This window comes from Dermacentor silvarum, chromosome 8, assembly GCF_013339745.2.
Source record: "Dermacentor silvarum isolate Dsil-2018 chromosome 8, BIME_Dsil_1.4, whole genome shotgun sequence".
Taxonomy (NCBI): Eukaryota; Metazoa; Arthropoda; class Arachnida; order Ixodida; family Ixodidae; genus Dermacentor; species Dermacentor silvarum.
This window is the reverse complement of record NC_051161.1, coordinates 23,177,281-23,204,201: the sequence shown is the minus strand read 5'-3', so window position 1 is coordinate 23,204,201 and position 26,921 is coordinate 23,177,281. Positions and strand designations below refer to the sequence as shown.

Genomic DNA, 26,921 nt, shown 5'->3' with positions numbered 1-26,921 from the left:
TTTGCGCGCGTAACTCAACTATGCGCGATAGAAGTATCTTTCAGACAAACGAAAAAGGCTAAACCTCGCAAGATCCCCGCATAAATGCCTAACTAGTCCCTAAAGCTAGAAAACGGCCGCTAATATTACGTGGTGTGTGACGCGCACTGCTACAATCTTCACCGATAGCAGCAGCAGATGGTTTCGCATGCATCATGCTAGAGACAGAAACGCATTGATGATTTGATGCTTTATTTTATGTAAAGAGAACGCAAAAAGAAGACGACGACAAAAAAAAAAAAAGGACCCCCGTAAGAAAAATAAAAAATTCCAAGCTTCTGGCTGTCGCAATGTTAGATTGACTAGAAGCACCGTCTCACACATATCCTTGCACAGTCAGCAACCGACCACAGAACACTGCACCACGTTATACTACCTAACTCAAAAGTTCCAAGAGCACACGCGCGCATCGGCAGTGACAGTCATTCCCTCGGTGTTTTGTAGAACTTTTTAAAACATCCCAGCATCTCCTCCAGCTTCAAGTGTTCTTTAACTTGTTCCTCTGACAGCAATCGCGGGTCGCTGTCCCTCAGCCCAGCGTAGAAAGCGTCGACGCGCCGAACTTCGTCTCTAGCGTTCAGCAGTTTGTGCTCCCTGGCCCTGTACTCGTTGTAGATGTTCTCTTCGTTGGTTCTGTACTCTTCGCAGATCCTCATCTCCTGTGACTGATAGTAGCGGAAGTCCCAAGGCGCCGTATGTGCTCTCCTGTGGCGCCTGTCAGAGTGCCCGTGGCCATGTGGAGTGTACATCTCCTCGCTGGGCCTCCTCAAACTCGAGTGGAGCTTGTGGATGTCATCCCTGAACGTTCTCTGAGCTCTTGTGACATCTTTCTCCCTTTTCCGTTTGAGTTCCTTTAGCTTCAGGTCAATGATGTCTGTGTCAAAACGCTGGCGCTTGACAGGTTTAGCGTGTTCATGCGAGGAGCTACGTGATGCCTTGCGCTTGCGGCATTTAGATTTAGATGGGGGCAGGTTCTTTGCATGTTTCAGACTTAACATGCGTCGTCGATAATGGAAAGTCGTCAGTTCTTTGTGAGGGTCTGGAATCCTGCTGTTATGCCAAACCTTTTGGACGGCCTGGTATCGTTCTTCATCTGTGCTAAGGCGACGAACAGCTTCCCACTCAGGATTTTCAATGTCCTTGTTTTCAGCAGGATCTTCACTCATGAATGGAGCTCGGTTTTTCACCTCTGGGGCCTTGACATTTGGCAGCTGTAGTTCCAAGCCCTGAGAATCAGTGGTCACAGTTTGGCTTGAATGAGCACATAGGTCTTCAGGCTTGTGCGATGGCTCGAAATGCCGTCCTTGGTGACGTCTAATAGTGTTTATTTTCTCACGCATGTCCAATTCATCAGGGTTGTATATTGCATCCTCACTTAGTGTACATACCAACATTGGGGGTACAGGTTCATTTTCAGCAAGGATTCTGGTGTCATTAGAGAAATTTGGAAGGTCTTGAGGAAGAATGCACTGTGGCATAGCAGTAGACAGTCGTGCTGGCACCTTATGTGTTGAGGCCACGACATTTGCAGTCTGCAAAGTTGGCTGGCAATGTTCTGTAGATTTTGATGAAGCCATAGGCGAAAGTACTTCAGCAATGAAGGCTTCATCCTCAGTTTCAACTCCAAGGTCAAGAACATCTCCAGATGTGACTGAGCAGGACTGGGGAAGCTGGCAATATTCTGTAGATTTTGCTGTAGCAATGGGTGAGTGTGCTTCAGCAACAAAGGTGTCATCATCAGTTCCAACTTCGAGGTCAAAAACATCTCCAGATGTGACAGTGCAGGATGGCAATGGACGCTTGATGCCATCCTTGGTGCATTTTTGTGTGCATGATGCAATGTTCCTGTCAACTTCTGCTACTAATGTAGTGTCAAAAATGTCAGCGCTATCACAGATATGGTTCAAATGCAGACATGCATCTAGAAAAGGCACAGGCTTTGAGTTGGGACTAACTGCCACTGAAGTTCCCTTACATTCCATGTCTACAGCAGGAACAATGTCAGTTTCATTGTGATGATCTTTATGTCCTGCAAGAAGAATTGCCATTTTTTCACTGGCATCACTGCTACACTCCATTATGTTGTCTTTAGGCTTGTGCTCTTTATAACTGGAAGAATCTGCATCAGCATCGTCACTAGGAGCCGACAAAGCAGTAACAGGATTGTCGTCTGCCTCCTTGAACCCTGGTACACTCTGCCCATTGTCCTCATGACACGATGAACTTCTGGCACAGATATTTGGGAGAGATTGCACAATGTCTGTGAAGAAAGCAGGGCTGTTAGCACTGGAATTTTTTCTCAACTGTGGCTTCAAAATCACATTGCTAGCCTTACTATTGCTTAAGGCTGTAAGATCCTGAATGGAGCTGCAATGCTCAGTTTTCACATCAGCAGTGCGATTTGCTGGAGAGAGATCACTGTCACTAGTTGCTGCTTCTGAAGGCAACAACTTGGTAAAGCTCTTTGAAGTAGTATCTTCTAATGGTTGAATAGTCTCCCGGTCATCTTGTTTGTGAGGCGTGACACATGACATCTGTTTATCCCCCGTACAGGATTTGTAACAGATGTCAAATTGTGCTTTGCATCCTGTTGAAAGTGTCTGGTGAACAGGCACACAGATACTGCCAACAGAGCTTGCAGGCTGGGGGCAAGAGCTCGAACTATAGGCACTGCAACATTGAGCCTTACATTCACACACTTGTTTCTGATCAGCTGCAAAAACTCCATGATGTGAACAACTAGTGCTGCAATGCACACCATATTCATTTGATTCATTCTCATGATGTGTTACTAAGTGCCTTTCAGAGAGACAGCTAGATTTCCTCTGGTGGACATGACACAAGCTCTCTGGACATGTTAAACCTGCCTCCCTTGGTTTCTCATCTCTTCTAAATGTAGAAGCATCATTCGTTCCACGATTGCCATCGTTGCTTTCTACATAATGTTTAGCATCTACCTCTTCTACTTCATTATACTTAAATGTAGAGGCATCCACCATGATACAGCTGTCATCAGAGCTCTCTGCATATTGTCCGAGCTCTGCCTTCAATGATTCATCCTGGTATTCCTTAAATGCTGGACCATCCACCATTATACAACTGCCATCTTGACTTTCTGCATATTGTTGAGCTTCTACCTCTTCTACTTTGTCATAGTTCTTAAATGTAGAGGCATACACCACGACACAGCTGTCATCAGAGCTATCTGCATATTGCTCAGCCTCTATGTCCAATGGTTCATCCTTACATTCCTTAAATGCTGAAGCATTCTCCATGACACAGCTTTTAATGAACCTTTTCATATGTTGCTCAAATTGCTGCTCCTCTAGTTTTTCTGCGAAGTGTGTGCAGGAGGAAGTGCTAGCATTCTGCATTTCACAGCTGCTATTTAAGTGGTGGTAATGCTGGGCACTTTTCTTCCTGTGAGGAGCCTCAGGATACCCTCCGGTTTCGAAGGCACCTTCTATCCGAGTACAGTTCTGAAGGCTCTCTTTGCCTGCTCTAGGGTCCTGTCTGCATCCTTCATTTGCAAAATGCTCAACATTTTCACAGTTGCCACGAAAGCTTTGTTCGTTCTGTGTGTAATGGTTTGCTTCCGTTTTCCCTCTACATTTTGTAGAGACAAATGTTTTCTCTTGTTGAAATGAACGTGAATGAAAATGCTCATTTTTTGATGTGGACTTGGAATTTTCACTATTTAGTTCCTGCAGGATTGTGCAACTAGCATTGTGTTCCAGGTACACACCCTCATACTTATCTTTGCAGCCCTGACCATGTTCTGCCTTCTGGTCATAGTGACTGTTTTGTGAACTACCAACAAAGTCTGGATCACTCTGCCAAGCCCTAGCTGAAGAACACACTGAATGCTGAGAAACTGATGGATATTGTTCAGATTGGGTTGTTTCTCTGCACTCACATTCACTACTGCAGTATACACTACTGCGGGTTTGAGCTTCATCGGCATATTTAACTGAGTCCACCCTGTCGTCGTCTAAACAGCGACTGTGCCATGTAGTACTTGCACGCTCCAGGAAGCTTGGCCCTTCACTGTCCTTGAGAAAATATCCGTGAAAGCTGCTAGTACTGCCAGCAGCATCGCTATCAGGTGGGACTTGGGGGCATGCAGGAAGGACACTATCGCACTGCTCCACAAAATCGTCCATTGCACGCTCCGGCAAGATCGGTCCTTCACTGTCCTTGATAAAATATCCGTGAAAGCTGCTTGTAGTGCCAGCAGCATCACTTTCAGAAGGGTCTTGTGGGCATGCAGGAAGAAAACTATCGCATTGCTCCACAAAATCGTCCAAAGTGGAAAGAAATGAAGAAACGTCACCATCGGCCACTTCATTGTCCGCAGCATCACTTGTCCTAATTGGCGTGCTACAAAACCTTCGAGCAACTGTCTTCCTGCTTGGAGTCCTCAAACAGTCAGCGTCCATGTTTCCCGTCTGCGGCTAAATCTACTGCTCCGGCTGACCTGCAGGTCCTGTGCCTGTTATAAACAAAGCAAAAAAAAAAAAAAAAAAAAGACGTATCTAGATTTCATAATGTAGACAACACGCGTCCACTCTTACTACGGACATACATGCTAGCTGCGCATCGCGTGCCTTACAAAGTAAGCTGTCCTTGTATGCGCCTCACGAACAACTGCAAGCACCGAGCCATTTCACGTGATTAATTTAATTAACTGAGAACGCGGAATCGGTTCATAAACACAAATTGAACGGCACGGTAAGAAATGACAAAAGGTGCCAACGAAGAAAAGCGGACCCAGCAGTGAAACTACCCATTAACACGACCGTGAGGCGAATAAAAATCCTGACAAAACGCTGGCGCCTTTCGCACGCCAAGCAAATTATTCGCTATGCCACTTTTGTTTGCAACCGCATGTGTAACACATTTCAAAAGCTATCGCGCAGGTCACTTCACGACGTGCAAATGCAATGGCTCCGCTGTCAGACGTACTACCAGTCAAACGTTCTCGCTCACCTGAATTTGCAAAAATCAGTTAAACAGGCCCACTGGTTTCTTCATAGTTCCGTCGGTTCCGTCGTGCGCACAAGCCGAAGAACCGTCGTCGCTTTACACCGTATCCAATCGCCCAATCCTAATGCGCAATTGACAACACTGACGACACAATCAGGCGTGCTTAACCGCAGCGCGCAAGCAGCAGTTTCGAAGAAACAACGAACATTATTTTGCCGTGGTGCAGTCCGTGTCGCGTCGTGGTTTCGCGTTTCGTTCTCTAAATTTTGGCGTGCTAGCTGCGGTGGCGCTGCCTGCGCTGCGATTAATACGAGAACAGTACGTGCACGACGTGCACGTCACGGCTATTAGGGGCTATTAGAGACCAACGTTACTAGAAAGAGGTAATCTAGTAACGCTGATTAGAGACGTCGGCATATCATTAGCTTTGATGATGCCTTTGACGTGCTTGGATGATGGTTGAGGTTAAAAAAAAAAAATTGTCGCAGTTACACCCGAAAGGCGTAGCATCAATTGCGATAGCAAATTAGTAGAGAGCTATACGGAGTAAGGATAGTAGTTTTATCAGCTGTATAAACTTGGACATCCAGCAGTATCAGCAACGTGCAGAACTGTTGTCGACGCGGTCGGCGTTTTGCCCGCGTTCGCACCGAACGAGCGCGGCGTTGGTGACTGTTGCCGGTGCCTCTGGGGGCGGCTCGGGGGTTTTCAACGAGATCAGAATGGGACACTCGTCGAGCAGCGTCGGAAGTCTTTACCACCTTCTCGCCTCGCAACGTTTTTTTAATGTAAATACGCATTTGGTGCCGCAGCTAAACGCCGCCTCCCCTCCCTCCCTCCCGTCCCCCCACGGCCTTTTGCGCTACGGAACGCGCCATACGTTGCCTCAGCGAATGCGCACGAATACGAAACCATTACTACTTCTGGCCTGCTACTGTGCGATCAGCTGTCGGAAATGCAACTGGCTGTTCGCTAATGCACTGTGCCCAATTCATGCTACAAAATCTATAACGAAAAAGGGAAGACGTGTGCGGTAGTTAGCTGCCAAAATAGTGATTCGCATATTAAGGAATGGAATCAACATGTGTCGGCGCTGCTACATAAGGACTGCCTCTGTTGCCAGCCCTTCGCGATGCATGGCTTTCCTCGAGGATAAAAAAAAATAATAATAATTCATCCACCAGCGCTGCATAGCTAACCTCTAAAGAAAGGATTTCAACTCCGGAACGTCGGCACTTTAGAGTGAGTACCGCTCGTTACAAAAGAGTACCGCTCGTTACAAAAGGAAGTAACGCCCCTTACTGGCATAGTAAGTTTCTCGCGCGTTATCTACACACATCCACCTCTACTCGCACGCAAACTTACGCCCACCATATCGCCAACGTATCAATAATAAGTGAATGGGCGCACACTTGAATCAATGCGCCGAAACATGAGTGACGGCGACTACACCGACAAGACACGAATGTTAGAAGCGGAAAATTTCGTGACGGTCCACAGAGTAAGCGAGGGACTAGCGTTATTGCGTCTTTGCCACCTAGCCACTACTAAGTACAGAACATTTACATTCGAAGCTTTGTGCGCAGCAAGAACAAATCTATCGCAGCAGAGCACATCTGCGAGCGATTAGGCTGAAAATAAACAATCAGAGAGTGGCCACACCGAGGAACCGTGGAATCTTACTGAGTCAGAAACATGAAAAGCCGCTGCTTCAAAATGTTTGCCAAATAAAGAACGAAGAGCACACTGATCCTGATTTAATTCATAAGCGGAAAGTTTGGACAGCTTGCAATACATTTCTTGCTCCGCTTTTAGTATGTACAAGCACCGTATACGCTGCTCGCGCCGTTTGGACAAGGCGTTATCCACTCTGAGAGCACTTACATGTTCTCTGACGCTGTGGCCAAAGTTTCGTGTCGTCCACACAGTCACCGTGTACGATATGCGTCGAAACAGAGGTTCGCTGCGCCCCCACAGGTGTCACGTGCTTCCATTGAAAACACGGAGGCAGCTGAGGGAAGCAATATGGACGCGTCACCACTTGATCAAACATGGCAGCGCCCACGGGAGCGCCGAGAAAAGGGTCAATATATGGTAATTGTAAAGGAGGAAAGAGACGCTTAATTCTGCAGCCCTCCAGGAGCTTGGCGCAGAATGCGCGTTTGCTCTCCGACGTTCGTTCGCTACCCGTGAAAGCGCGCGTCCCTTGCGCCCTTTCACTCGCACATGCAGCGTCTGGAGCGCGGCGACGATTTCATCGCCGTTGACGTCATACGGAACCTCACGGCGACGGTGACGGCAGAAATCCGCTTTGGAGTATCCATATAATTGCTATCGCAATAAAAATATTAACACACATATTGACAGCGGTTGTCCCGCTGGCATTCATCGGGAGTTGTTCGCAGAAACAGGAGGACAAGGACGCCGGAACACTGGAAGAAGATATCAAAGAAGCGTTGCCGTATACCCTCCCTAAATTTCTACTTACACAGGTCGGGTTTGGTTCCCTCCCCCCTCTGCCCGTTTTGTAATGAGGAAGAGACGATACACCACTTTCTTCTATCTTGTCGCCGCTTTACTGCGGCAAGAAAACGATTGTTGGAAATACCTTTCGAAGGCTTGGCCTGGACTTAACAGAACCTAATATTCTTTCGTTCGGGGCGTCCACTTTGGGGTTCAGCCACAGGGATGCTTGCTTCGCCGTCCAAACGTTCCTTACAGACTCCAAACGAATACCCTGCTAAATTCTATCCTTTTTTTTTGTACTTTCAAATTAATGATTACTCATTCGATATGACTTTCTTGATTTACTTTAACATATAACTCTACGCTGTTCAATACTAATTTCATAGATATTCGGAAATGTATCCTCCATATTAATTTGGAATAATCCACCCATTTCTTGGCCAATCCCCCTCCGTGGGTAGGAGCCACAGGCGTGATAGGCTACAACAACAACAACAACAACAGTAATACTAGTGGAATACGAGTGGGTAGGTATACGCAGAGGCAACGTGAAGAAAGGAGAGCAATGAAATGGTGTGTGAGGCTTTGAGCTAACTGAGGTGGCAACGGGTTTTCTCTCAGTTTCTTTCCCTCGGAGTGATTGTACGTAACTCACCGTTTCATTCTTTCTTTCCTCGGAGTGGTTGTATATATATCTCAGCTGCGCGTTCTGATACCGTTGCCAATCCTTGCACTGCATTTGGCCCTGTCATTTCCTGAGTGGTCGCGACATAAGCGATTTGTCTCCGAGTCATCTCTTGCGCAGGCTGGCTCCGTGATCAAGGGCAGTTTGTGCTGCGCGCTGAGTTAACTGGACGGTGGTCGTGCTGGAAAACGTTTGCTAGCGCCTGCTCTGTAGTCTGTGCTATTCCGTTGCATTTCGCTCCGTCATAGCATACATAAATGCAGTCCGTACTCGTTCGCTGCTTTGAGGTGGCCGCTAGCCAACCATTCATATAAAGGCTGTATTCCAATACTCGCCGTAGACGGTAAAGTAGACGGCTAAGTGGACAGCGGCCATCTTAAGTCTCGTTCCAATTATCACGAAGACGTCAAAGTAGACAGCCTCGCGAAGACAGCACCGAAGTCAAGAACGATGCAGGCTACTTTCCTGTCTAAACAAGATGGCGACTGAGCAGGACGCTTGGAAACTCGACGGGAAGGTCGTCTGCGTGCACGAAAACGTAGACAAGCTTTTCTATACCCTTAATGTAAGTCACATCGTGTTTTTCATAGGTTCGCAAGCACGTCCCATGTCAAGGCAACATGTGCACGCAGAGGAGGCGAGGCACACGCCGCTCCGCGAGGTGGTTGCTAGGCAACGCAGTGATATCATAGCTCGGCGAGGTTTTGCGACAGCAGGCGCCACTTTTTACGGTTAGCTAGAACACCTTCGCAGTTAATAATGTGTGCTTTTCTCAACTTTCTTTTTGTCGCCGCGAGGTGGCGTCACGTCGCAGAAGAGTCTTCCAGACGGCTCGAAACGAGTTCCATTACTTGGCCTCGAAGCTGTCTCGGCTGTCTCCCTATAGCTGTCTACGTAGACTGTCTCTGAAGCTGGCAAGAATTGGAACACACCCTTAGTATAGCGGGTGCGCGAGGTATTTGAAAACGCAATGTTGGCTTCAGGCAGAGAAGAATATGTCCAGCAAAAGTAGCCATATCTTTACCAAACTTTGGGAAATGCTTCTCTTACGGTTTATCTCCACAATTACTCAACGAATTCGCCATTCGCAGCAATAACCGATTCAATTTGGCTTCGGAAACGGCTGCATGCACGGATCAGGTGGTACTTAATTAGAGATGTTGGCCATTGAGTCAGCAGTGGCGGCCTTCAGCGAGTCTTTTGTATTAAATGTGGCTGTTTGTTGGCCTCTCTCTCAACGACGCCCCAGACGTGGTAGTCGAGCGGATTTAAATCTGAAGAACTAGGAGGCCACAAGTTGGGAGTGACGTGGTCGTAGAAGTTGTCAGCCAACCACTCCATGGGTGACGCAGATGGTGTGGGCGGGAGCCGAATCTTGCTGAAAGACATAATGATGATGATGATGATGATGATGATGATGATGATGATGATGATGATGCCTCAATCAGTGGCACAACCCACTGTGGGGAATAGGCCACGAACCGGGTGGTATTATGATCGAAATTTAAGATTAATTAGTTTAGAAATAAATAAGTAATAAAAATTAAAGGAAAATAAGTGAATATTGAAGATGGGAAACGAAACGATAATAAAAGAATTAAGTAGTCTATACTAAGTTAGTCAGCCTTGCATAGATAGGAATAGTAATATGAATTTAATAATAAATTAAATACAGTAAAGGATAGACGTAAATTTTGAATAATAATATTAATAAATAATATAATTGTGATTTTGTGACATTACTTTTTGAATTTTTTAAAACTATAATTTATTGAAGGATAAATAAATCAATCTTGGAAAAATGGGAAAATATTAATAAGGCAATCTTTTTGTGTCACAAAGAAAATTATAAATGGCTCGGCAAATATTCCCGTGGCCATATCCTAACACCGTGGCTCCAAGTGAGAGTATAATTGAACTGCTTAATGGCAGTCCTAGATTACGAAGTGGGATTTCCAAACATGGTTGTTGATGATTAGAAACCACCGACACGATAATAAAAAGTGATCGATGGATTCCGGTTCATTGCAGAGGTAGCATAATGGGGATGCCGCCAGACCACATCTGTGCAAGTAAAAATTTAGTTGTGGAATGCGGCAACGCAGCCTTGTAAATGTTACTTCGAATTGCCGGTTAGGACACCACTGTCGGTTCCAATAATAATTTAGATGTATAAAAGTTGTAGATTTTGCTAATGCGAGGCTTTTCTTGTCTTCGGTCAAAGAAAACTGCCTATATCTGGCTGCAGTGATATGCGCAGTTATCGGCAGCACAGATATCGCCGGACCTTTCAAAGACGCTCGTGCTAAAGAATCAGCTATTTCATTAAGTTGGATGTCTCGGTGGCCTGGTACCCATACTAAATGAACTAACCTTAAGTGGGGTGGAGCTAATGAGTAAAACGTGTTCAAAGCTGTCGAATTTGTAGACGCGTTAAGCGCGCTGCATACAGAAAGGGAATCTGTGACTATAACAACTTTTGTAACATTTAGCGGTAACTTTCGCAATGCAAGAACTATTGCCAGAAGTTCGGCCTGAAAAACTGATGTGTAATCTGGCAGGCGAAGTGAAGAAGATTAATCGAGGGATGGTGAGTAAATTCCCACACCTGCCTTCTCTTCACACGAGGAAGCATCAGTCGCTATTACATTTATTGGGAAATGGTCCAAATAGTCTTGCAAAAGGGCATTCAAATATGTTGGTGGCAGCAGTTTTGCGTTATTGGGAAAAATGTCTGCAAATTCAATTTTAAGGGACAATGTGGACCTATCAAACGGAATGATTTCCCTAATGTGAACATTTAAAGGTGCTAATTGTGCCTGCACAAATACAACCTGTGGGGTATGTAAGGTCTTCCTTTCGAAAAAGTCTCTGTCCAGGGCTTTACAACGGTGGCAAGCACGTACGCGGCAGCATTAACGCGGAGTCCTGCAAAAAAGTGTGGCGGCATGACGTCAACCTCGTTGCTGATGATGTCTAACACCATCACAGACGGCGGACATTTTGTGTGCATCACTGTAGGCACCTCATCAGCGCTTACGCAAAGCCACCTGTCGTTACGGATGTTAACTTTTTGGTCTTGGTCAAAGTTCTTTTCATCTGAAAAAAAAAAAAAACAGAGCATTCCAGGCTCCTCAGGTCTCTTCAGCTTGCTTAGCAAGCGCTTGGGTCAGAGCAGACGATTCTCCCGAGTTTTATAAGTCCTCGTGCACAGCGAGCCTGACAGTCGATTCTGCGACTTGGAGCTCCTTTGCAATGGCCCGCATTGACTTCCCTGGGTCGTCACTCACGATGACTTGCAGCCGCCGGAGAAAATCAGGAGTTCTGACGACGTCTGACAGCTGACTGTGCTTTTCCCTTTTCGCCACAGATGCCACGTCACCGCCAGAACACATCAGTTCTGTCCGCACCTTGTAAACGAAAGACGTCGCTACGTTCAGAAAGATGGCAATTTCCAAGTCGTTGTGGTGTGCGTCCAGGGCGACGAGGACTGCATGGCGTTTCATTTCCTGCGTCAACCTGTACGCTTCCATCTTTGAACAAACTGTGCAGTATGAATGATAAGGGGTCAACCAACAAGAAGCCGCACGCCTAGATAGATATGATGAGCCTGCTGGTGTCTATTGCGATAAGGAATAGCGTTCTTACGTACCTCGCGCACCCGGTATATGAACGAGAAGAAAGGGAACCGTAGGGTCCAATTCTTGTAAATCATATCGTACAAGCCAACAAACAAATACACCAAGGACAACATAGGTGAAATTGCTTGTACATACTAAGTGAATTAAAGAAATGATAAATTAATCGAAATGAAAATGGATGAAAAAACAACTTGCCGCAGGTGGAGAATGATCTCACTTCTTCGCATTACGCGTGCGATGCTCTTACCAGTGCTATTACCAATGCTATTACCGATGCTCTTACCGTAATGCGAAGACGTGGGACCATTCCCCACCTGCGCCAAGTTGTTTTTCATCCATTTTCATTTCCATTATTTCATCATTTCTTTAATTCAGTTAGTAAGTACAAGTCATTTCCCCTATGTTATCCTTGATGTCTGTGTCTGTTATGTGTGTGTATTATGTATTAGTATGGTCTATTATTATGGGATATTATGAGATATTATGGGATATTATAATGGGAAATGGGTTATTATTATGGGATATTATTATTAGTACATAGGTTATTATTATGTATGGGTTCGTTCCCCACCTGCGGACAGTTGTTTTTTCATCCACTTTAATTTCTGTTGATTTATCATTTTCTTTAATTCAATTAGTAAGTACAAGTGATTTCCCCTATGTTGTCCTTGGTGTCATTGTTTGTTGGCTTCTTATGATATGATTAATAAAAATCGGGCCCCTCGGTTCCTTTTCTTCTCGTTTATTATGTATTAGGTTTGATTCTCATTTATTTTCGTTCCGGAAAAGGAACTGTATGTTCCACTGTATTTGTATTGATGTATTGTATATGGGTCGGCATATGATGTGTAATCATCTGCAAATAAGATTTGCTGCCTACGCTGTCAGGGTGGCATAAACTAGTTAGGCTCTCTCCGGGCCTTTTGTTGTGCCTGCTGAGCCAATGTATTTGAAATTGTCTCAAATAAAAGAGAAAGAAAGAAAGAACGAAATAAAATGATAAACTAATAGAAATGAACGTGACTGAAAAAATTACTTGCCGCTGGTGGGGAACGATCCCACGTCTTCGCATTAAACTTGCGATGATCTTACCAATGTGCTACCGCGGGGTCGTTTTCCCATCCATTTTCTGGAGTATTTATGTTTTACTACTAGAACTAACCCTGGGAGTATCAGCCAGCGCCACCACTCACGAACATTGGCGGCGGATATGGATCATCCTTTCTGCCGCAGGCGTGCGTCATGCGTACGCGATCTTTTTGGGTTAAGGCAACTGGTCAATAAACCCACACATGCTACCTGAAGGCATCAATGTTGCCGGATTCGAGACCCTCGTTATGTAATAAACGAGGAGAAAGGGAAACGAGAGGCCTGATTTTTATTAATCATATCATAAGAAGCCAAAAAAAAAAAAGAACAAAGACACCAAGGCCCGGCGCATCGCCCGCCTTCGTACTTTTGCCTCCTAAGAACGCTCTAAAACCCGTTATGACGAGCGCCATCAGCACGTATCATACGAGAAAGGCGATTTGGTGTGGCTATGGACGCCACTTCGAAAGCACGGCCTATGCCAAAAGTTCCTGGCCCATTACACCGGCCCCTTTGTCGTTATGGCACGTCTCAGTGATGTCACGTATATATATGTCGACTCTTGTTTACTGGCCGCCGCTCAAGCAAGACCAACGTCGTCCTTGTAGCCCGTCTTAAACGTTTTCACCACCGGAACTCCAACTGACTAACCCGGTGGGCATCGTCTGCAAAGGGGGAATTGCTACGATCCGGGGGATGCTTTGAAGTGAAGGAAGGCGACGTGAATTCGGACTGTGATCTCCTCGGTCCCTAGGCCTCTCGCATTCGTCATTTTCATTAATAAACGCATCTCACCGGAACAGTATATATAATACGCGAAACAGAGGTGCGCGCACTGACACTACTTTGTCGTATGAGCTAGTTCGCTGGCACTTGCATTCTGCGTACATGTGACATTCGTGTATTATATATCCACAAGACACATCCGCCGAGATACTGACCGACCCGGCAGACAGCAGCTACGCGAAACGAGGTAGGGTATAGGCAAAGAGAGCTTCGCGTTAATATATATACGTTTGTCTTGCCCGGTTTAATAGCCCTCGTTAACACTGGACACCTTTCTCATGGCAAGGAAGGGAAAGCTACGGAGGCAAGTGCTAGGGTGCGTCGATGTCCTCCTCGCCAGTTGCGCATTGAGGCACGTAAGAGCGATTCTGAAAAAAAAAAAGTCCCACATTGGCATCGTCAGCGTTAGTTTAAGCTGGGGAATAGAAAACATGAACATCTTATAGTTTACAACCACAAAATAAGAAAGAATACACCGCTCAGTCACAAATTTGACCTATTGATTGCGATCGGATTGAACTCCCTTCCTTTTACTTCATACCTCTCTCTTTCTCTCTGTCAAAAGCTGCCGGAGAACTTTGTGCGGAGACGACTGAGCACCCGCTCTGCTCCTGCCCCGCATATTCCGAAGAGAGGGCTTCGCTGTCTACATCGTTTCGATGCCAGGGTCTTCCTGCGGTCTCGGCGTCGAAACTCCTGTTCCTCGACCGGCACCATAGCTCCGCCCTCGAGCACCTTACCTGCTTAGGTTATTAGAGGACACGGGGCTAAGCTGTAAGGCGACAAGGGGGTAGCGATGGGGGCTTGTTTGTGGATCATCAGGAACACTTTTGATGCAGCCGCGATACGTAACACGGACACAAGAAGGCACATACAGAAGAAGCGCTGCGTGTTGTCTTTTTTTATATGTGCCTTCTTGTGTCCGCGTTACGTTTCGCGCTGCATCAATACTGTTCCTAAGCTGTAAATGCGCCGCCTGCCTGCCGATGTGTGCTGCGACCGCGACGACCTTCTGTCTTTTCTCTTTTATGTGCCGATCCCCTTCCCCAAGGCGCTGAGACGTGGTCCCTGAAAGACTGCAGAAAATAGCGCCTCACCCTCTTCACAATCACTCTCTCTCTTTCTCTCGGAGTACTTGGCACAGTAATCCGTGTGCAGAAGCTCCGCCCTGTGGCTTCCCCTTCATTGCCACAGAAAGTGGACCCAGATATTGATCCAGCTATTTTTTTTTATTATTATTTAGAGGCATTTGCCCCAAGGCATATGTCGTAAAAGATGAACAGAAGTCCGTTAAATAAACTCTTTAGCTCGTTCATATGTTTGTTTCCATCACGAGTCCTTTGTGCCTGAAATAAATACCGTGAAAGAAAGAAAGGAACAAAGAAAGAAAGAAAAAAAAAAAGCATGCAGTTCTGTGTGTTACCGATTTTAGTATTAACAGAAGTTTCCTAATACCATCCAAATCTTGGCCAATCCCCCGCAGTGGGGGGTGCACCATCATAGAAGACAAACCAAACCGAACCAAATTTGTGTGATGCCGGTAGTGCAGCTTTAGCTTGCTTGGTTTCTCACTCCTTATAACATGGCGCCACCCAGTGCACGGCGCCTACCCACTAAGGGGGATTGGCCAAGGAGCCGGTGGTTAAACAGAGTAGGAGAGATAACACTTATAAAGGAGACATTATAGGGAACGGTAAAGTGGCGATTTTACAAAACTAACTTTAGATATACTTTTTTAATGTGTTAGCATCAGGAGCGTCGAAGTGGAAGAAAGCGTATGTGCGTGAAGTTTGGCAAGCCGGTCACGGGGTAGAGGTATAGAGGGGATGGGAGAGCTTAGAAAAGCGTATATATATTATGACGACCGGCAATAGAACCACCGTCCCAGTGCATCTTCTATAAACATCGGAGCTCGAATTAGTGCAATAGGAATTGATCCTGGCTACATGAGCAGCCTCACTTGATGTGGGAGATGACGCAGAGGGACTGACAGGCATGATCTCCTGGCACCCCAGACCTCTGGATTGCGCTTACGAGAGTTCTCTTCGCTCAGCAGGGAGTTGGAACTTGTGGCATTTAACATCAAAAGTCTGTAAAGGCTCATTCACACTAGGCCGACACGACACCGATATTGGTCTGCCGACTGTTAGCGACAGCAGTTTACAGGTCGGAAAACGGCGTGGCCAACGGTTTAAAGGAAGGAAAACGCCCTACACTCTTTCACATCTCGTGGGGGTGCGGGGGCAAACCTCAACACTTAAAAACGCCTAGCACGTCATTTGAGCGGTGGGAGGTACAGTTGACCGGCGATACCCTGGCGGGGCTAGAAGCTCTCGTCCAGCAAGTACGTCGAGCAGCCATGGCCGGTGGGGTCCTGGAATGAGGAAACCACCCACTCGTCCCCAAGATCAACGACCTAGATGATCCAAATAAATGTTTTCTCTCTCTCTCATCAAAGCAGCTCAGGTCAGCTCTACGTCCGAGAAAATTGCCCGTTCGTCATCGCTGTCAGTTTTAACAGTCGATTACTTTCGCTGTTCGCACATAACCTTTCGGTTACTCCAGTCGTCTGCGGGCTGAATTTGCGGAAGGCTTGACACGCTCTTTGGAGAGAACATGCTCTGATAACAAAATAAAAATAAAGTAAGAGGTTCTGCTATAGGCCCTGCGCCACCTGCCGAAATGTATACAGCTACAGCCTTTGTCAAAAGTATACGGCCCACACCGCGCCTTCACCATATACGTCTTTCCTCTCTGTAGTGCTGTTCCCGTGCCGCTCCTGGCACCCCAGACCTCTGTATTGTGCTTACGAGAGTTCTCTTCGCTCACCAGGGAGTCGGCACTTGTGACATTTAACATCAAAAGTCGGTAAAGGCTCGTTCACACTAGGCCGACACGACACCGATATTGGTCTTCCGACTGTTGGCGGCAGCAGTTTACAGGACGGAAAACGGCCTGGCCAGCGGTTTAAAGGAAGGAAAACGCTGTCGCCAACAGTCGGCAGACCAAGATCGGTGTCGTGTCGGCCTAGTGTGAATGAGCCTTAATCAGCCTGGCACTCGCACGCCATGTAACCCGTATACTTTTGACATATGGGCTGCCGGCCTTGCCATGTGACGTCATGGCTGAGAGCGCGGGGGGATTCTGTCATCCAGGAAGCGTTGCTCTTGCCGAGCAACAATGCAGACAGCGGAACCGGAGGATTGCAGCGTACACCGTCGCATTATCGGGGGCGTAAGCCCCACAAGACAGTTACGTAACCGGAAATCAGGCGACCTTTCCATCGATCGACAACAAGTAGTACGCGTGCAGGCGCCGATGATACGCTCACCCGCTGAGGCCGCAGCATCGCGCACGGTGGCGACATCCGGGCGCACGACGCTATTTTCCTCGCTCATACTCCACAACGATCAGCCGTCGACGATGGACCCATCTCTCTCCGTCGCATACAGCGGCATGTGTACTACAACGCGGGCACGCCGCTAGCATTTGCCGTCGTCGTAGCCGCCGCGGCAGCCCGGGCAGCCATGGCGACCCGGCCACGGTGCGTCCTCTGTACAACCGTGTCCAAAAGCCGCCGCTAAGGTCTGGACATGCTCACGTGCCATTTGCCGCACGCACGCCGTCGTCGTCATCTCAAACTTATAAGAGAGAGATAGAGAGAGAGACTCGGAAGAGGGACAGACCGCCGAGGCGGGAAGGATATTATGACGCCGGCATCGTTTTCTGACCAAGAATGATTAGGGTTAACGGCCCCCCAGCTACAGCGTCTCCGCCGACGTTGTCGGGGCGCACCCCGCGGCAGTCGAAGCGCTGCCATTTGCTATCGCGCGCGACAGCAGCAGGTATTGTGCAGCGGCGGGTGCCGTCATCGTCGAAGTTTCTGCCGCTTTTGCTTCTTTGTTTACCGATTCGTCGGTTCTCGCTTTTCTCCGCGAGCCACGGTCTTTTCTCCCAGCGGCACGAGCGACGCACGCTGCGACGCGGACGCCGGTGACGCGCACTCTGCGATACCAAGTTGTGCCCTAGGCTGACACGCTTTATCGCCGGAACGCCGCGTCCACGTTGCCGCAACGCGCGCGCCGTTCGCAATGACCGCGTCGTCGTCGTCGTTTTCTCGGCGCGGAGCTGGAGGGTGGCGGCGCACACATGCTTAGCCGCGTTGCTGATCGAGGCGCCGCGGAATGCATTCAGAAAGCCATTAGCGCCGGCCGGCTTCTCATGCGATGGCGATACTTTGTTTTCGACTGAGGCAAAAGAAGCGAACGCACCGACGAGAAACAAAGGAAGCCGAGAAAGTCTTTAAAGGGATTCGCGCATTGCCCGCAATACCGGCTCGAGAAACCCAAGGACACGCGAAGGCCTGTTCCTAGACGATGCGATGGTTGGAGAGATATAAATCTGTTAGGAGAGAGATACATGAACGAAGCGTACAGAGAAGGCGTCCGAGAGGCTACGGCATTGGCCCACTGTCCGCGATACTAGCTCGAAGAAATGAAAGCCACTGGAAGGAGCGTCGAGTGACGTTAGAGAGGAATAAAGTGACTATAAATCGTTTAACAGGGTACGAGACGCCCAATATTTCTGCGTTGCGGTGTACTTGACTATACTCGCGGACAACTTTCTGTGGCAATGAAGGGAAAGCTACGGAGGCAAATCGCGCACAAGTGAGAGCGCTTCTGAAAAGAGTCCCGCGTTTTAATCCACGTTGGTTTAGGCTGGGGAAGGGAAAACATAAACATCTTATTAGCAACAGTTAAATAAGACAGCACACACCACTGAGAGCTAAAGTTTACTTATTTTGCGGCGTTTCCCTTCCGCGTCTGGGCAAACGCGAAACCGTCGCACGTGGAAGCTGCGTCAATTCAGCGTCTGTTCCGAGCAACCAAAAGCACTGTCAAACGCTGCCGGACTACTTGTCGCGGTAACACATGCGCAGCAGCCACGCGCCCGTAGCTTTCCCTTCATTGCCACAGCAAGTTGTCCGCGAGTTATAACCCGCCCCGCATAGTATAGTACGGATTACCTAATCCTTCGTTGTCCTGCGCCGCGATTTAGCGAGAAGCGTCGACATGTATATAGGACGGCACACTGAGCGCTTCGTTTCTTGATGCCGGTTAGTGAAGGTTCGATTGGTTAGGTTGTATTACGTTTACCGAGCTGCGGAAACGCCGCGCTGTCGAGCACCTAACCAGCAGTCCAGTGTTATAATCCGAAGACTATTGCAAGAATCAAAGGGACGCTAAAGGGCAGCACTAAATTAATTAACACTGGTGAAGTATTCTTTTGGAACTCAATTTGGGTTCATATGGCTGGAAAAGGTGCATGCATTACTAGCGAAGAAAAATAAAGCCAAGGTTTCCCTTCTTCGCGCCAAAACCGTAGCGCCGATATGTCAGTGTGACGTCATTGACTCCGATGTATATTCTCGTATTCGGGTCATTTTAGGGCAGTAGAAGTTATCAAAACTTGTAAAAACCTAGGTTGGAGTATTGGTTCCTTTAGAACACAATGTGAGCATCCTTTTGTAGATTAACAATTAACTAGATCCTTGCAGACGCTACCCAATTCTGTGACGTCACAGGGAGGTTGTGCGGGCACTTCAACGTATATAGCATTGCCACCCACCTTTCGTTTTTCCGTGTTTTCTGGCACACTAAGCCCCCTAATCTGGCCTCAAGATTTTCGGTATAAGAGAAGGGCACTTATTCGCTAGTACAGCGGTAGTTGTGCAATAAATTTTCCAGCTGCATTTGAGTGCGTGCGCAAACGACCGGCTGACTTGTCCAAATGGCTGACTGGGCGACCGCGTGAAAACGAAAAGGCGTCAGCAGTGCCTGGCGTCGGTAAACAAGACTTGCATGAACTTGCTTGAAGGGATGAAAGCTCATAAGCTTCGATATGTACTTTGCATGGTCTAGCAGCTAACACAGAATTGAGACATTAATACGAACATTCAACGCATATACAATCTACCAACTATAATATTGGTGCATCAGCCTACGCAGCCTTTAGCATAAAGAAAAGTCTTATTCATACCAACCGCAGACATATACCCAAGAAAACGACAACATTTGGAAACTATTTCAGAGAGAGCCGATGTGTAGCAGCTATTTAGTCAACATAACCACCGTACCTGCTCTGGCCAATTGAGCATATCTTGACTAAGTATTTCTTCACTATTCGCGAAGACTAGAAAACACGAGACGTGCGACAAATACTTACGCACAGAACGCAGTATTTTAATGTAATAATGCGAGTCGAAATAGTAATAGCGTCCAGACCTGATACTTGGCTTGAATTTGTTAGATGCTACTGAAAGAGATCCTCAAGGAGGTACCGAATCGCGACAGCTCAGTGACGTATCCTTGAGATGAGACCAAGCCCAACTTAAGGCTCACTTAACATTAGGCGCACCGCTAACAAGCAAGCAAGCAAGCAAGCAAGCAAGCAAGCAAGCAAGCAAGCAAGCAAGCAAGCAAGCAAGCAAGCAAGCAAGCAAGCAAGCAAGCAAGCAAGCAAACGAACACACGCACACACGCACACACGCACGCACGCACGCTGTCGAGATAGGCGGGAGCCACCTCGACAAAACCTTTCGAACCGTTCAAAATACTCCAAATGTGAGCATAGGTGTCACATGATTGAGGTTCTTGACAAGACAAAACTGATAGCAGGTAGAAAACTTCTACCTTTATGGTGTAAGCTCTATCATCCAGGTCTGGCATGGCGAGACGAATTTGGTATAAAATTAAATTATCTTACAAGTGTTCTCCAACCTTCGTATACTTGCATGCAAAGTATCGTCGATTCTTTCACGCCCGATAAACGCGAGGTGGAGTTTCTATGGGTCCGAAAACATGTGTAGGTACTCACTTAAGCGTAAAAAGTACCCCAGGTGCAAGGCCAACAAATAAATTAGGAAGGCGAGTGCTAGTGACTCTCCAGAGAGTTAGAGAGAGAGAGAGAGAGAGAGAGAGAGAGAAAGATCGTTACGGACCAAAAGACAGCGATCTGTATATGAGGCACGCCGTATTAAGAGGCTACGGATTAATTTTGGCCTCCTGGGATTATTTAACGTGCACCTAAATGTAAGTACACGGTCGTTTTCGCATTTCGCCATCTAAATGCCCCCCTTCCTAACCGAAGCCGAGATCTCGTGCTTAGCTGCGCAACGCCATAGCCACTAAGCAACCTCGCCGGGCACATACTTTTGGAAGAGAGCAATATTGTCGGAAGTGATTGACTACAGTTTGTATCAACCAAGCTGTCTGTGTTTTGCTTGACGTGTTCCTTTCTGTGACATGACTTCGTGTTATTGGTCTTTAGGGTGTATAAGACAGCTGACGTTACGTTGAAGTGTGTTTTACGTGACTTTTCGTGTCGGCCCACTTGTTTCGTTTTGGCTTTGTATCCATTTAATGTGAAATGGAGTCGCCGGCATCCCCTAAAGACACCAACATATCCTAAATATCGTGTACTAAAAAAAAAAAAAGAAGACAAAGGAAGAAAAATAAAACGAAAAGAAGGTGCGTACTGCACCAGTGACAAGTTTTTATATCGTTTCGTAAACGAATTCAATTCCTTACAAATACTTCGCTGTAATGTGCAGTGACGCTTGCGTGCACGAGTATCAAAATTTGACGTGTTGCTCACACCACGCTTATGCCCCGGGTAAATTCATTGAAACGTAGCAATCATCCCGTGTGTCATTCTTGGGTTCAAAGGGCTCCTGACAGGGCCAGTAAAAGGTTTGACACCGCTCTCGGCTTGGTGGCTCACAGTTTCTTTCTTTCTTTTTTTTAAAAAACACTTTCGCTATCGCATTCATAATATTTTTGCGAGATTTTCGCGATGCGTCCACCAATCGGCACTTCAGAAACATAAGGTATTACACGGAGGCCACGCCATTTCAACACTACCTGAAACTACAGGTCTTCTACGCGGTCCAAAACTTCGTTGCAGTTGACCTTCAAGCACTATTCACAGATGACCGCGAGCAAAGCGAACACCACGTGATGTGTGAGTGCGCGAACAGTGGGTCAGGTATACAGCCACCCGCGCCGAGCATCGAAAATCGCGCGTACGCTTACTCAAGGTTAAAGCCCCCGGACTCAAGGTTCGTGCCGAGCGCCGCCCGACTGATCTGCATAATCGGCGCGCGGCATCCTTGAGGGGCAAGCGAAAGGAGCTCGCCTTTGACATGTTCGTCGTGGCAGTGCTGTCAGTCGCAGAAACGAGCTGCCCCGCGCTGTCAACCGGCTAAGAACACTCAGGGTTGGCAGTCTGTCTTTGCCGATTGTCCGATTGACATCAACGTCCCGTAGCCATGACACTTAGGCTGTGACGGACGCCGTAATGGTGGGTTTCAGCTTTCAAAAGCCGATTTGGGGCTTTTTGGGCCAGTGTCTCCACGACACTTTGGTAGTCGAAAATAAAGATTTGATTTTGATCTTCTGATCGAAATGAGGCGCACTCGAGCGCCGCCCGAGAGCTTTCTACTTCCAAAGGGTAGGGGAGGAATGCAGAAACACTCGTGTAGTAATAGGTTTGGGTGCGCGTTAAAGAGACACTAGAGACACATCATTAAATTAGTTTAGACTGGTGCCAGTCGGTACTGAGAATCGACGCTGCAGCAGCAGAAGCTGACAGGCGTCGTGAAGAAAGGCTGTTGATGTGTCAGCGATCAACATGGCACACTGCGTGTTTCACGACCGTGCAATGCATTCTGGGTCAGGCTTTGCATGCAGACACCTCGGTTGACAGTCACCGAGAATAGCGTACGTAGCTCGGAGACACCACGGTCGAGGATGCAAAGTATATCTCCTTGTGCGGCCCAATATAGAAAAATAAAAAAAAATGAGAAAAGTACAGTTTTTAGTTTTTCGCCAGCTTGGTGTATTCTGTGACACGGGAGCACGAGTACGTTGCTCCTGTCTTTGCATGAGGCACAAGGCTGCGAGTGTTTAGGATCGCATATATACCCACCCCTTCATCCACCCTAACGCGTGCCTCTTTAGCGGTATTTTTACTTTTTGCTTCTTCGCACTTACTGAAAGCATGCGAGGTGTCCACGCCCTATTTCGGTCGCGTATAAAAAGTTGGGCACTCGGCGAAAAGCGTAGCGTAGCAGAGGCGGCGGCGAGTAAGGCACTTTGTGGAGGTTTCGGTTTTCCTTCAGTCGTCGCCCTTGTCGCAGCCTGTCAACTCCGTGTCGAGCTCCCGGGAAGAAGCACGCAGAATGTTTGCCGTAAGTAAGGAACGTTATCCGCGGTCCCCCCGACAGACTCGCCGAGACAGAGCTCGTTTGCCCCTATATACCGCTGCCAAGTTTGGCAATCGGTAAATCGGTGAAGTGTTGTCGAAAGACAATAGATGCCGGGATCTTCCAGTAATGGCTTCCTCACGTCGGTGTCCGCTGGAAACTGCACGAACTGTGCCACGTTTGTGGTAACATTGTACGTTCGGCAGTGTTACCGAATTGGAAGATGATCGGGTCTTTTAGATAGCACAGGAAACTTCGTTGTGATCGAATGGTTCTCCGTCTCCATGTCACCTTGTTACGGCCTCGTGGTTCCAGATAGATAAAAATCATAAAGTTTGTTGTTATGCGGCTTCTTCATTAGTTTAAATGCAATCCCTTTTCTTTGATTGGATATTGTATCTCCACGAGTGACAACGAAAAAGATTTTTGACTAAATCTAGTAGTACAGAACTTCACAAATGGAAGTATTGGCATAGCTTTTAATGGAAAGACATTGACCACAGAATGATTTCTGTCAAAGAAACTTCGTGTATATCTTACTCACACAATGAAAAGAGGTTGCGAACCAGCTACGAATGTGCCTAGTCATGGCACCCATATATGCGCTGCAGCTTTGCCACATATTACTGAACAATCGCGTTCTGAGAGATAGAGCAGCCACTTTTCTTGCGTGACCATGGTGGCATGGGACTACGGTGTCTTGCGCCCGAGATCGTTCTATAAAATTTAGTTGAATTGCGCGCCATTGGCCCCATGAGCGTCAAATGAGATGGTGTTTAGGTTAGGAACTCTGCGTGCTCCACTTGTACGTTAGATGCAATATCGTAGAAAGCACATGCATCATATTTATGTTGTCCGAACCGGAGGCGCTATTCTGAACAGTCAAATTCCGCCATTTTGTCGAATATTCTCCGCGTTTCCAGCCAATCAAAGAGGGCGTGGCCACCCTGGCGTCAACCAATCAGAGCTGGCAATATGGCGAATTCGACGATAAGCCGGAATTCGACAGCGTCCAGAAAAGTAGACCCCTATTGCCTGCGCTGTCTCAAGATGCCCACTGGGCCACGTTCGTGTGCTCATGTCTCAGTGTCGCGTACTCGCACGTAAAGCCCGCGCTTGCGAGGTAAGCTGCTGCATCAGCGTTACCCATGACCGAGTTCGACTCACCACCGTGGCACGCCCCGTTATGCAGTTGTGGCGCAGGCCTTGGACATTTTTCTTCCTCTTTAACTCCGACGTGACCGTTCTTCTGACGACCTTCGTGGTGTTGTCGCGCAGCCCAGTGCAATGATCCTCCTGGCTGTCGCGTGCACGGCCCACGCCGGCAACCTGGGCTCTCCTGCGGCACTAGGATACGCGGTGCCCGGTTCTCCATTCCTGGGCTACGGTCCCGCACCGTACGCGGTGCCCGCTGCCCCAGCATACGCGCAGGGTCCTGCACCCGCTCCTGCTGCTGCTCCGCCGCCGCAGCCAAGGCCGCAGCCGGCCCCCTACTCCGCCCCGGCGGCACCAGTACGCTCACCTGCACCTGCACCTGCACCACGACCGGCGCCCAGCTACGCCTCACCGGCGCCCGGCTACGCCTCACCGGCGCCTGGCTATGCCGCACCGGGGCCTCAGGCCATTACGAGCTCGTACTCGATCAAGACGGTGCACGGAGCACCCGTGGCGCCCGCCCCTGTTGCCCCAGCACCGGTGGCGGCTGCTCCAGCACCGGTTTCTGCCGCACCAGCGCCGGCCGCTTACGCCGCTGCTCCTGTGCACAGGGTGAGGGGACGAGAGAAAGACGTGCATGTGAAGAAAAGGAAGGGGAGGGGTGATGACCTTAATGCGGCTCTTGCTAGGCACTCCACGGGATAATCTTGTAGACATGCACAAAAACCCAAGAAAGTGGACGGGAAGACGGCCTCCACGGTAGTGGCTTAATTGGTAAAGCACCGCATGCGGGAAATGCCGGTTCGACTCCCACCTGCGGCAAGTCGTCTTTTTGTACACTTTCATTTCACTTTTCCTAAATATTGCTACGTTTCAGTTAAACGTTAGAATTTCCCCCACGCTTTATTATTATTATTATTGTTTCTTCGCACGGTTGTGTGTTTGTGGCTAGCAAAAACACAGCCATGCGGATAACATGCTAACTTGCTTCGGGATAACATTTTTTTGCCGTTTTTCACCTTACATCTGTTCGTCCTTCCTGTAAAGGTGTTTGCCAATCCCGGTGCGGCCGCAGCTCCGGTGGCGTATGCACCACCAGCAGCAGGTAAGGTGTTCGGAGCTCCTGCCGTGGCCTCCTACGGACCGTACCCCGCCGTTGGCTACGCCGCTGCAGGACACTATGGCAAATATTACGGATGTGAGTGAACACGCTTCCTTCATGTCGAGTTGGACTGAAAGTTTCAACAGTGGTTCAATGTCTACCATACATTGAAATGACCGCCACTGAAACAATCGGTACGCGGCATAATAAATTAGCATGTTCTGTGTTCCAATCTTACGAAAGTTCAGCAGACTTGATATGAATTTCAGATTGATTTGCTTAGAATGGCACAGGAATCCCATGTAATTATTGGGCTACGCGTGGAATCGTATCAGTAAGGATGGGGCCGAGGGTGAAGGGCTTCAGAGAGGCGAGAAAAAAGGGGCCAAGCTGTCAGAGGCAAAATTATAATGCGACCGCAACTATGAACGAGTGTCACGTGCGCCGTAAGCTTTAATTAGTTTCTTATTTCACTTAGCCAGATCATTAGTAGGGTATGTCTCAATGGATCACGAAATAGAATATTTTTATTTATTTATTTTATTTATTTAAGTACCCTAAAGGCCCGTTAGGGCATTACATAGGGGGGGGGGGGGGATGGAAAGGATGGAAAAGGAAAAGGAAATACAGGATAGCGTAGGCTGCGCCAACACGAAACTCGATTTGCATGGACTGAGCAGCAGAAATCAAAGGTTTAAGACCACATACGTTGGGCAAAAAAAAAAAAAAAGTGATAATTTACTTTGGAGAAGACGGAACCAGCAACAGCGACGATCTGCTTTCTCAAGAAAGCACCAGGCACTTTCTTTTCTTCACCCGACATTTTACAAAAATACTTATCGTATTGTGTAAAAGCGTTGTGTTGAACCGAACGGAGTTGATAGGTGGCTCTTGACAAATACTGGTATTACTTTTTCGATAACTTTCACCGTGTGGTCGGTCATCACTCACCCTGTCTATCTGGTTTTTCAGAATGTCCCACCTGCGAGCCGTTTCGGCAAGGACCAGCTGACCGTTGGTCAAATTCGTTCTCCCACCGCCTGCAATACTCGACGACGCCAAGTGCGTCACTCACTGCAACACGTCGTGCCACCGCACCTCAACTGCGACACATATAGCCATCCATCATCACTGTCCCACTGCTGTAGCCAGAAATAAAGTTCACGTTGCAATGATTTATGTGTTGCTCGCCTTTAGGTGTTCTTGGCGCTCAGCGTATGCTACGGTTTGCCATCAACGAAACACGCGTTTCATGTTTGAGCTGACAAATTCAGGCCTGTCATCAGAAGCGTTGCGCCAATGGAAAGAAGGTGGTGCGTACGTCCAGATGCACAATAAGCCCGGCGTATACAAAACCCCTTTATTGGCGCGTACAATAAGCCTTTATTTGTTTTTGATTGATTGTATGAAGTGCGAGTTTTGATTGATTGCATCATTGGTTATCACTCGAGATCCACAAAAAAGTCGTATAAGAAAGTTTGGTCGCTTCTGCCGAACTTTCTCACTGATGGACGTATCCTCGTACCGCAACAAAATTACATATTGTCAGCCAACGCGTCGTCCTGACCAATGTGTGTGTACCTGCCATGTTCCTCTGGTGCTGCGCTGTACCCGTAGCAGCGAGTTGGTCAACGTTAGTGTGATTTAGCATAGCGGAGCAGTATATCATATACCGTTACCGTGCTCGCACGCAATCTAATCTGCGCC

At 47.8% G+C, this 26,921-nt stretch overlaps 2 protein-coding genes across 2 annotated transcripts; one reads left to right on the top strand and one right to left on the bottom strand.

Moving 5' to 3' along the window:
- Nucleotides 1–220: 220 nt before the first annotated feature.
- Nucleotides 221–5,257, bottom strand: LOC119460791 (uncharacterized). The gene is made up of 2 exons (XM_037721879.2): nucleotides 5,029–5,257; nucleotides 221–4,531 (listed from the first exon to the last, which is right to left on the bottom strand). The coding sequence occupies exon 2, from the start codon at nucleotides 4,476–4,478 to the stop codon at nucleotides 462–464; it is 4,017 nt and encodes a 1,338-aa protein (XP_037577807.1). The 5' UTR covers nucleotides 4,479–4,531; nucleotides 5,029–5,257; the 3' UTR covers nucleotides 221–461.
- Nucleotides 5,258–7,998: 2,741 nt separating this feature from the next.
- Nucleotides 7,999–26,387, top strand: LOC119462536 (nematocyst expressed protein 3-like). Its single transcript, XM_037723879.2, has 4 exons — nucleotides 7,999–8,018; nucleotides 24,236–24,724; nucleotides 25,160–25,310; nucleotides 26,187–26,387. Coding segments are annotated over exons 2-4 (633 nt in total). The 5' UTR covers nucleotides 7,999–8,018; nucleotides 24,236–24,244; the 3' UTR covers nucleotides 26,189–26,387.
- Nucleotides 26,388–26,921: the final 534 nt, after the last annotated feature.